General features: G+C 38.7%; 1 protein-coding gene across 1 annotated transcript in view; it reads left to right on the top strand.

The window, feature by feature from the left end:
• CT55 (cancer/testis antigen 55) overlaps positions 1-11,677 on the top strand; it is a 27,444-nt gene extending 15,767 nt beyond the window's left edge. The window contains exons 3-5 of the mRNA XM_004380977.1: positions 1,848-1,992; positions 10,641-10,753; positions 11,483-11,677. Of these exons, the coding sequence (XP_004381034.1) occupies positions 1,848-1,992; positions 10,641-10,753; positions 11,483-11,677 (453 nt within the window). The remainder of the gene's footprint in view (positions 1-1,847; positions 1,993-10,640; positions 10,754-11,482) is intronic.
• The last annotated feature ends 492 nt before the right edge of the window (positions 11,678-12,169 follow it).

Raw genomic sequence — 12,169 nt, 5'->3', positions numbered from 1 at the left:
TGACTCTGTGTATTCCTTCCATCTTCTTTTGATGCTTCCTGTGTTGTTTAATATTTTCCCCATAGAATCCTTCACTATTGCAACTCAAGGCTTGAATTTTTTTTCTTAAAAGATAGGAGATTCTAGGGTATGTTTTATGTTGATTCATTAGATAGAGAAAAAGTTGTTGATTAGGAGGAAAAGAAGCAATAATTGTAGGAGCTAAGTCCTTATAGAGGCAAGAGGGAATGGTAGTGTGTCCACAGTGTGTGTGTGTGTGTTGGCGGGGGGCGGGGGCGGCGAATTGGCCTTGGTTGGGTAAGGCTTCCAATAAACGAAAAGGTTTGGGTGCCCCCCTAGTGTAGATAAAATAAAGCCATAATTTGACTTGGCTTTTATAGAGCCCTCCCCAGTTTGAGGCCGTTTTTTCAACTTTATCTCATGATTCTGTCTCCCCAGGTGTCCCAAGCTTGAATTTTAAAGTTTTCCTCCCTATTCCCTTACCTTGACTTGTGTTTTTTTCCTCCCTTGCCATCTACCTGCCCCGTCCCCAGTCCACCCCATTTACCAGTTAAAATCTTTCTTTTCTTTCACAGCCGAGGTCAAATCTCACTTCTTCCACAAAACTGTCATATGTTCTCCCAGTCTGTACGTCGCTCCTTCCTGGGAATTCCCAGAAGCCGATTTTTGAACTTGTTTCATATCATTTCTCATAACTTGCTTTGAATGAGTTAATTTTGTCTTTTATCCCCATTTGATTGTGAATTCCTGGACAGCAGGAACAGTATATTGTTACCTGAATAGGATCCGTGCCCTGGAGCAGTCAAGCCAATGAAACATACTCCAAGTCAGAAAGAGTGAGAAAGTTTTAATTTAGGAGGTGTACACCAACGGGGATCCAACAGTAATGCAGGCTGTCTCTATAGAGTCCTAAAAGGCATTTTTACATCAGAGCTTATATATGATTTTTACAAAGGTTAGACATGTTGTTATACATCCTAAGGTGTTTACAAGAGACTGTTTATCATACTAAAGAGATACCTGCTGGACATTTCCTTATCTGACATCTGGGCTCTAATCTTCCTGTGGGGGATCCTAAGTCACAAAACAAAGTCATTAACAAAGGTATGTGCAAAACAAAGCCATTAACAAAGGTATGCGAAAAGGGAGAAGGCAAAGAAGGGGAGAAAAAAAAAGAAACGTATAGGTTCATCATGGCATTAGTTATGTCGAGCTCTCAGTTGCCCATTTTGAAAAGGAGAAAACATGCTGGGGAGTATTAGGGTCACATTTCATATCATTTCTCATAATTTGCTTTGAGTGAGTTAATTTTGTCTTTTATCCCCATTTGATTGTGAATTCTTGGACAGCAGGAACAGTATATCTTTTATCTTTGAATCCAATACTATCAGTGCATTTAACTTGATGGGTATACAAAAAAATGTTTCTAGCTGCATTTGAAAAATATATGAAGCTCAGGCATAATTTTTACCATCATCTCATGTTTGTGATGTATTTGTCAGTTGAAGTGTATTCATGACTGTTCATTATAGTTGTGTAAACCTTTTATAGGAGCCCTGGTGGCACAGTCGTTACAGCACTTGGCTGCTAACCGAAAAGTCAGCGGTTCGAACTCACTAGCTGCTCTGTGGGAAAAAGATGTGGCAGTCTGCTTCCATAAAGATTTACAGCCTTGGAAACCCTATGGGCAGTTCTGCTCTGTCCTATAGGTTGCTATGAGTCGGGATCGGCTCAATGGCAGTGGGTTTTAAACCTTTTATTGAACAACAATGATTTAAGCTGATATTTCCCATTTTAAAACTTTCGGTGTGTTTGAAGTAAGTTTTTTTTCTTTTTTTATCTTACAGGTGGATGCTCTCTCTGATAAGTGTGATGACGATGGATCTTCAGACTCTGGTCCCAGGGTTTTATTCGGTTGTGTTACCTCTATACTGGAAGGTGATGGCTTCGTTAATCACACAGCTTACTTCTCTCTAGACGTTGTTTGTAAAGGTACAATTTACATTTTTTTTAAATTTTAAATTAGGATTTACCAATTTTTAAAAATTTTCTACATTAGATTTTGAGATGATTGCAAACATTACTTCAAGGGTCAAATTTGGAATATGCCTAAATTGTTGAGAGGATTTTAGTACTAGAACTACTTCTCCTGTGTACTTGGCTCCTATTGGTGGCTCTTTAATGTTTGAGGTGGACCTTTGGGGCTGAAAATAATGTACGGCATGAGGACAGACATGTAATGTTTTTAAACTCTTCATGCTATCATTTGTTGCACGATGATTTATTGAATGCAGTCGTTAATACCTTTGTGATTTTTCTGTTCATATAGGTTTTCTAATTTCTCATCTAACCCAAAAATATTACAAATATATAGGGATACTGTTAATTTTAAAATACTTCAAATGCTTTAAAATAAAGTTTGGAGATCACCGGGTGTGTGTGTGTCCGTCCATCGTTGAATTCTATTTGTAGTTAGCACATACAATATTTTATCTTTTATGCCTAAAGCAATAATTTGTTTATGCCATTTGAGTTTAATTCAGTAGCTATTTATTGAGTACCTATATGTTCAAGATAGTGTGCTAGATATGGGCGAGACCAAGATAAATATGACTTTATTAAGCCCTGCCTGTAAGGAGCTCATCGTCTAATTGGGAGAGACAGACACGTGAGTACATTAAAACAATGTGATGAAGACAGCATTAGTGAGCAGAGCAGAGAGAATGATTGGCTACTGTAGGGATAATTGGGGAAGGTTGCCTGGATGTAGTACTCTCCAAGCTGGACTCCATTCCCCTGCCAGGCTGGATTTTGCAAGATGAATGGAAGTAAAAATTTTGTACCTTCTTTAAGCCCAGTCATCTGCCACATAGCTTGGGTGCAAAAGAGAAAGTCAGCTCAGCCTCACCAAACAGCTTGCTGTTTTACTCTTCTTGCATGTTAAAGTCAGGGCTTGACCTTTGTTGCTAACCCTGGGTGTCCACTAAAATGAAATTCAGGTGGCCAGCTAGAATTTTAAGACCTGTTTAGTCATAAATCCCCAATTCTATGAGAAAAGGCCCCCATGATTGCCCAAAGACAATTTCTCAGTCCTTATAACCATACCAGCAAGAAGTCACCACCAGTGGTAACCCTCACTAGGAGACGTTTTATCAAGATGGGAAAGACTTAAACGTGTTTGTAACACTAGAGGGATTTATTAAAAGTGCAGAAGAGAGCAGGAAGGACTGATGAAACAAGGTCACTGAGGAGTAAAGAGAGGATGGGATCCAAAGCACAGGTGGAGTGACTTACTGCTGCAGAATAAATGGAAGTAAATCTATTCTCCAAAGACCTCTCCAGGATGAGGAAGTGGATAAAAAAGAAGTGCTGAGCTCCCAATCAGTTATATTTAAAATTGTCAGAATACCCGCTGTGAACTTGGTTATGAAATTCAGTGAAAATGGCAAAAAAAAAAAAAAAAAAAAAAATTCCTATTTAAAGAATAATAAGAATCTAAAAGAAGAAAAAAGAAACATTGCTTTACGAATTTTTTTTTTGCCTCACATAACTGGGAGCCAGTATATGCTGTTTCCTTGTTGATGTTCAACAGGTATTTGAGTACTTGAAGTTTCAGGTATTGTTTTCATAATATTTGCATTCTAATGGGGTGGACTACAGACAACCAGCAGGCAAACAAAAAAGAGTTAGGAATTGTTTTCTGCTACTTGGCTGTTTGCATCCACCAGTCACTCCTTGGAAACCCTATGGGGCAGTTCTACTCTGTTGTATAGGGTCGCTGTAAGTCAGAATCAACTGGACAGCAACAGATTAGGGGTGGGGGAATGGGAAGGAGAGGGAAAGGGTGATTTTGCTTAGGGGGCATTGAGTTTATGTTAACGGTGGTGGAATTCTTTGGAAAACGATAGTGAGAATGGTTGCACAATTTGAAGAATGTAATCAAATTACTGAATTATACAAATTATACTGAATCAAATCAAAGTACTGAATTATACATGTAGAAATTGTTGAATTGGTGTATGTTTTGTTGTGTACATTTTCAACACAATAAAAAAACTGGGGGTGGGGTGGATTGGGGTTTAATATAGATAGATTAGGGAAGGCTCCTCTGAGGGGGTGACACTTGAGCCAAGACAGGAAGGATAAGGAGCCAGCTAGGGAAAATGTTCCAGGCCAGAGAAGAATGAATGTAAAAGTCTTAGCATGTTCTAGAACTAAAAGGAGGACAGAATGGCCAGAGTGTGGTGAGTATGAGTGGTATGACTTGATTGAGGGTTAGTATGAGATTGTCAGTGTCAGTAGGATCCAGATGGTGTAGAGCTTGGTCCTGGGTTAAGTACATAACTTACACTGTTAGATTTAATCCTAAGAACATTCTGAGGTAATCTTGTTGTAGTCAGTTTCAATAGGATGGTAGAGATGAAAAACACAATTGTAGTTAAGTTGAGGAATTGAGTGGAAGGTAAACATGTGCAGATCGTGTGTGACAGGAGTGTGAGAGAGGGAGGGGATGAGCACGTGTATCCATGTTTGCACAACACGAACATGTTTATATGTCAACAGGAAGTGGCCTAATTGGAGCTTCAGGGCCCATGATCCCATTTGGTTTTGCCTGCCTCACAGGATGGTGGTGATCATCAGCCCCGTTTTGCAGACAAGATTTGAGGTCTTAGGTCCAAGAGACTCATGGGAAATGCCTAACATCAGTGATGGGTCTCCAAATGTTTTTTATATGTAAATAAACAATAAATATTTAACCATTTTGGTAAAGGATGCTAAAATGGAATTGACCATTTAGCCTAAATGTGGCGGTAGTGGGGGCTTTACAGTCAAAGTGTACAATACTACCATTACTTTGCCCTTTCTCTTTCAGGGTAAGCACTAGTACAGTCCTATAACATCCTGCATGTCCTTATGTAACCAGTGTGACCTGAGTTAGAAGCTTCGGGTCACAAATAAGGTTATTTCTTTATTTTTCATAATAAACTGGCTTGAATATCTACTTGAAAGATTAAAAGGACATCCTGTGTAGCCTTCTTATCCCTTTTGAGACTTCCCCTAGGCGTTAAATTTCCCAACATTCCAGTGTCTTACTCAGTCCAGAGGTGGCTGCCTTGTTTCAATATGCTCTTTGACCAGTGAATTCTCTAAAGGGTAAAGGGCTCTTCTGTTCAGCTGCTGACATTCTTGTGGTTGGATTTAGACAATGGGAAGCACAAGTAGGAGACTGCAGGGTGGGAAGGGAGAAGTTGGGATATTTGTTCCCCTAGCTATCTAACTGCCAAGCTGCAAGTTGGCAATGTGTTTATTCTTCTACCAAAGGCCATAGCTTCTATAGGGCAGCCCTCTCCTGTAGCTACAGCTATATCTGGGTAGCCATATATCTATTGTCTAAACTTGGGCATTTTGGGGACTAAAAGGAGGTGTTGCAATTGATTAAAATAGAATCAATTTTTGGAATATTTATATGTTGACTGACAGACTGGTTTCATCGTTGGAAGTTTAAAATAGTATTATTCATAAGTTTTTAAAAAATAAAATTATTTATAAAAATGAATGTATCTGTGTAAATTAATGGAAATTTAAAAAAAACTTCTGAATGTTTCATCAAATTGAGATCTAGCTGCAAATTCATAGGTCTCCTTAACTTCCTCCCATTGTGTTATGGAATATATATGTATCCAATTGAAAATAAGAGCTACCTTAAAAGATTCATACCACAAGTTGAGATGTTCCCAAATGCAATCCTCTGATTTCAAAATTATATATTGTACACAATTTGAGCTCTGATGGTTCAGTTTGTTCACTACCTCCATTGCTTTTCTAGGGCTAGATTTCAACATTTTCTTTTTTACATTAGGACTAATCTCTATACCTTATGACAGGACATCTGAGTTGCTATTTCCCACAGATATTTCATGTAAACCTAACCTACAGTATTCCAGATTTCCCAATGATCCTGCTGATTTTGTGGCCTGGCAAAATCTTGCCTATTGTAGACTGTGGTGTGGGCCATGACACGACCAACTGGTCTACCAGGTGATTGGCTGGGGGCGGCAGCATCTGATACTCCTACTATCACTGTTGGAGACTGATTGCAGTTAGCTGTTCCTAGCCACTCATATCTGAGGGCACTTTGTTTTATCATCAAGCACCCCGCATGTGGTCATTGAAGATGAGGTATTAGTTACCTTGTGTCTGGAAAGTATTTGGAAAAGAGAGGCAGATTATTGCTGCTTGTATTTCTGATTTAACTGCATGTTAGTGAGAACTCTGTTAACTGTAGCTGGAATTATGAAGTACAGGTGTACCATCCTGGGCTAACTTTTTGTCTTTTTATTATGAAAGATTTCAAATATACAGCAAATTTGAAATAATTTTACAGTTAACAACCGTATAACCACCACCTGGACTTTGCCATTAACATTTTATTATACTTGTTTTATCTCATATCTAGGAGTCCCTGGGTGGTGAGACAGTTAAGTGTTTGGCTGCTAACTGACAGGTTGGCAGTTCGAGTCCACCCAGAGGTGCCTTGGAAGAAAGGCCTGGACATCTATTCCAAAAGATCATAGCCATTGAAAACTCTAAGGAGCACAGTTCTACTCTGACACATGTGGGGTTGGCGGCAACTGGTTTGATTTTGTTTTTTAATCTGATATCTGTCTATGTATTTATCATTCCATCCCTTCATCAGACCACCTTATGTTGATGCATTTGAAAGTAAAATACACACAGTTTCCTCTAAATACTTCAGCATGCTCATCAGTAACTCAAGTTTAATATTTGTTTAGTTATTTTTTCTTCTGAATTTCTTTGAGTTTTGACAAATGCATGTACCTGTGTAACCTAAACATTACCCTCATGCCCTTCACCAGTCAGTCCCTGTCTCCTTCACCCCCAGGAAAACCCTGCTCTGATTTTTTTTTCTTGCTGTAGGTTTTATTTGCCTATTCTAGAATTTTAAATAATGGAATCAGACATATGTACTCTTTTGTCTAAGACCTTTTTCACTCAGAAGAATGTTTTTAGATTTATCCATGGTGTATGTATCTGTAGTTCATTCCATTATATAAACACCACGGTTAGTTTCTCAGTTCTCCTGTTAAAGGTCACCTTGGCTGTTACCAGCTTTGGCTATTATGAATAAAGCTGCTGAAGACATTCTTATATAAGTCTTCCTGTGGACCTATGATTTTGTTTGTCATAGCTAAATGCCTAGGACTAGGACTGAAACCACTGAGTCATAGTTTAAGGAAATACATAAATATACATATTCCCAGTAGCAGTGTTTGATAGTTCCAGTTGCTCCAAATCCTCCCTGGTACCTTTGCATCCTGTGACTTACTTTGATTGTGAAAATTTGTAACTATTTATCAAATGTATAATATATGTATCTTAGAGTCCATTACCTGTCCCAAAAACCTGGGAAAATTGTTTCATTCTTATTGTAGTAGTATTTCCTACTGCTACTGCTACCATTTCAAGATCTATTCTAAAGTGTACATCACTGTCAGTGATAGGATAATATCCATACACTCACAGGGAAGACCAGTTAATATGACTATTCTCCAAATTTATGCACCAACCACTGATGTCAAAGATGAAGAAAATGAATTTTATCAACTCCTCTAAGTCTGAAATTTATCAACCATGCAATTAAGATGCATTGATAATTACTGGTGATTGGAATGTGAAAGTTGGAAGCAAAGAAGAAGGATTGGTAGTTGGAAAATATGGCCTTGGTGATAGAAATGCATGATAGAATTTTGCAAGACTAACAACTTATTCATTGCAAATACCTTTTTTCAACAACATAAACGTTGACTATACATGTGAACCTCACCGGATGTAATACACAGGAATCAAATCGACTACATCTGTGGAAAGAGATGATGGAAAAGCTCAATATCATGTCAGAACAAGGCCAGCGACTGATTGAGGAACAGACCATCAGTTGCTCATGTGCAAGTTCAAGTTGAAGCTGAAAAAATTAGAACAAATCCATAAGAGCCAAAGTATGACCTTGAGTATATCCCATCCTGAAATTAGAGACCATCTCAATAAATTTGAGGCATTGAACATTAATGACCGAAGACCAGACAAGTTGTGGGATGACATCAAGGACATCATACATGAAGAAAGCAAAAGGTCATTAAAAAGATAGGAAAGAAAGAAAAGACCAAAATAGATGTCAGAAGAGACTCTGAAACTTGCTCTTGAATGTCGTGTAGCTAAAGCAAATGGAATAAACTATAAAGTAAAAGAGGTGAACAGAAGATTTCAAAGGGCGGCTTGAGAAGACAAAGTAAAGTATTATAATGAAATGTGCAAAGACCTAGAGTTAGAAAACCAAAAGGGAAGCGCACGCTTGGCATTTCTCAAGCTGAACTGAAGAAAAAATTCAAGCCTCGAGTTGCAATATTGAAGGATATTCTATGGGGAAAATATTGAACGACGCAGGAAGCATCAAAAGAAGATGGGAGGAATACACAGAGTCACTGTACCAAAAGGAATTGATTGACGTTCACCCATTTCAGGAGGTAGCATATGATCAAGAATAGAGATGGTATTGAAGGAAAAGTCTGAGCTGCACTGAAGGCATTGGCCAAAAAAGGCCCAGGAATTTACAGAATACTAATGAGATGTTTCGGCAAATGGGTGCAATGCCTGAAGCCTTTACTCATGTGTGTCAAGAAATTTGGAAGACAGCTACCTGGCCAACTGACTGGAAGAGATCAATATTTGAACCACTTCCAAAGAAAGGTGATTCAACAGAATGCAGAAATTATTGAACAGGATCATTACTATCCCATGCAAGTAAAATTTTGCTGAAGATAATTCAAAAGCGGTTGCAGAGTACATCAACAGGGAACTGCAATAAATTCAAACCAGGATTCAGAAAAGGACATGGAACAAGGGATATAATTGCTGATATCAGATGGATCTTGGCTGAAAGCAGTACCAGAAAGATGTCTGCCTGGGTTTTATTGACTATGCAAAGGCATTCAACTCTGTGGATCATAACAAATTATGGATAAGATTACGAAAAATGGGAATTCCAGAACAATTGTGCTGATGAGGAACCTCTACATAGATCAAGAGGCAGTTGTTCGAACAGAACAAGGGGATACTGCCTGGTTTAAAATCAGGAAAGGTGTGCATCAAGGTTGTATCCTTTTACCAAGTTTATTCAATCTGTATGCCAAGCAAATATTCAGAGAAGCTGCACTGTATGAAGAAGAACGTGGCATCAGGATTGGCAGAATACTCGTTAACCTGGGTTGTGCAGATGACACAACCTTGCTTACTGAAAGTGAAGAGGACTTGAAGCACTTACTGATGAAGCTTAAAGATCACAGCCTTCAGCATGGATTTCACCTCAACATAAAGAAAACAAACATCCTCACAATGGGACTAATAAGCAACATCATGATAAATGGAGAAAAGGTTGAAGTTGTCAAGGATTTCATTTTACTTGGATCCACAATCAACACCCATGGAAGCAGCAGTCAAGAAATCAAAGGACGTATTGCATTGGGCAAATCTGCTGCAAAAGACCTCTTTAAAGTATTGAAAAGCAAAGATGTCACTTCGAGGACTAAGGTATGCCTGACCCAAGCCATGGTACTTTCAATCGCCTCATATGTATGGACAATAACAAAGACCAAAGAAGAACTGATGTCTTTGAATTGTGGTGTTGGTGAAGAATACTGAATATGCCATGGACTGCCAGAAGAATAAACAAATCGGTGTTGGAAGAAGTACAGCCAGAATGCTCCTTAGAAGCAAGGACGGTGAGACGTCTCACGAACTGTGGACGTGTCATCAGGAGGGATCAGTACCTGGAGAAAGACATCATGCTTGGTAAAGTAGAGGGTCACTGAAAAAGAGAAAGACCCTCAACGAGATAGATTGACACTGTGGCTGCAACAGTCCGCTCAAACATAGCAACGAATATGAGGATGGTGCAGGCCGGGGTAGTGCTTCGTTCTGTTGTACATAGGATCGCTATGAGTTGGAACTGACTCGAAGGCACCTCACGACAACAACAACACTGCTACCACTAATAGCAGTCAATGTTTATTTGATGTTGATTGTGTGCCAGGCACTATACAATGAGTTTTACACGTATTGATTAATTTCCGTGCAGCTCTATGTTGTATTATTATTATGCTTCTCGTTTTATAGATGAAGAAACTGAGGCACAGAGAGGTTAAGTACCTTGACTGAGGTTGCATACTCAGTAAATGGCAATATCAAGATTTGAACTCAGGCAGCCAGGTTCGAACTTGTGTCTTACCTATGTGCTTTACTGCCTTTCCTGAAGGCGTTGTGAATGTGACCAATCGTTTTATAAATCCTGTGCCCCTTATGAAGGTTGGCCTGTGAACGCACAGTTGACACTTTTCCCGCTGTGACTTTGTTAAATCAGTACAGAAGAATCAATGCCTAAAAGATTATAAACTTTCTTTATGTCAGGAAAATTTATAGGGTATCTGTTAAAAATGTTCAAAATATTCCTTTGATATTATAGAAACTATTTTAGTGTATTACAACTTCAGAGTAACTTGTAAAGTTTACCATTACCAAAAAATAAGAGATAATTACAATTTGATTTTTCTCCATGGCTGTTATAGGTTTTGAGCCTTATGAGGGTGACTGGATAGTAGCTGAATTTTCCATCCAGCCAGACACGTGGAGCAGAAAGGCAATCTCAGTGAAGCCTCTGAGGCATAAGCATGTGTATGAGGTAGTTCGTTTCCATGTTGCGCTTGTCCTTTGTTTCTGTAAATCCTTCCGTTAGTATCAACTTCTGCTGCTCAGGGTTCTATTGGGTATGCTGGAAACCTAGAAAAGTAAAAGAAAATACATTCTTTGCCAAAGAGGAGCCTATTTTTTTTTTTATTGAAAATGCTGTTGTGCTGAAAGGAAGTAATTAGAGAATAATATAGGATATAATAAAGATTTAAATTAGTTTATTTGGAAAGTATTAAGTTCTGAGAACAACAAGAACAGAAAAAATTTATGTGCCAGATAATTGTTGGGAAAGAATGAATGGAGTGGGACCTGAACTTGCTGGTAAAATCTTGGTATTATCTGGATAGTGGAGACTGAAAAGGAGTTGGAAATTCAATTTGCACAAAGGTGCAGATGGAGGAATGAGCTTGGAATGTGACAGAGGAAGTAGGGGGAAAACGATCATCAACTTATACCACATCAACCCCTTTCATTCTCTCAGCTGTAACTATAGAGGTTTGTGTAATATTTAGAGCAGTGTTTCTCACCTGAGATCCATCCCCAGAGATTCTGATTTAATTGGTCTGAGGTGAGGTCTGGGCATGAGGATTTTTACAAAGCACCCCTGGTGTTTCAAAAGTGCCAGTCAGATTAGGAATCATGATTTGGAGTGATCTACAGTTTAGAGCCAGAGAGACAGTGTATGCTTTTAAATAAACATTTTCATTTATTATATTTACAGGTCTGCATTACTAGCCTCTGTGGAAGAAATGGGGTGATAGATGATAATATCTTTTTTACCTTGGATTCTCTGAAACTTCCTGATGGATACGTACCTCAAATATCTGACATCGTCAATGCAGTTGTAGTGGAGCGCGCTCACTCAACCTATATTTGGAGAGCACTTTCTATGACCCTAGTGAAACGGTTGTCATAAGAGAACATTTTTATCCCCTGTGGATTTTATTCTGTGGGCAGTAAAGGGCCTGGTTTTAATGAGTTTGAAAAAATTAGCATAATAAACTTCAACAGTTATTTTAAATGCAACTTTTTTTTATTGTGCTTTAAGTGAGAGTTTACAATTCAAGTTAGTCTCTCATACAAAAATTGATATACATATATTGTTATGTGACCCTAGTTGCTCTCCCTATATTGTGACAGCACACTTCTCCTTTCCACTCGGGATTTCCCATGTCCATTCAACCAACTCCCGACCCTCTCTGCCTTCTCATCTCTCCTCCTGACAGCAGCTGCCCATTTACTCTCATGTATCTACTTGAGCTAAGCAGCACACTCTTCATGAGTATCATTTTATGTCTTACGGTGCAGTCTAATCTTTGTCTAAAGAGCTGGCCTCGGGAATTGTTTTAGTTCTGGGTTGACAGAGAGTCCGGGGGCCACGCTTTCTGGGGTTCCTCCAGTCTCAGTA

This window comes from Trichechus manatus, unplaced genomic scaffold (genome assembly GCF_000243295.1).
Source record: "Trichechus manatus latirostris isolate Lorelei unplaced genomic scaffold, TriManLat1.0 scaffold00079, whole genome shotgun sequence".
NCBI lineage: Eukaryota > Metazoa > Chordata > Mammalia > Sirenia > Trichechidae > Trichechus > Trichechus manatus.
The sequence above is the reverse complement of the archived record's forward strand: the minus strand, read 5'-3'. Positions and strand labels throughout refer to the sequence as shown.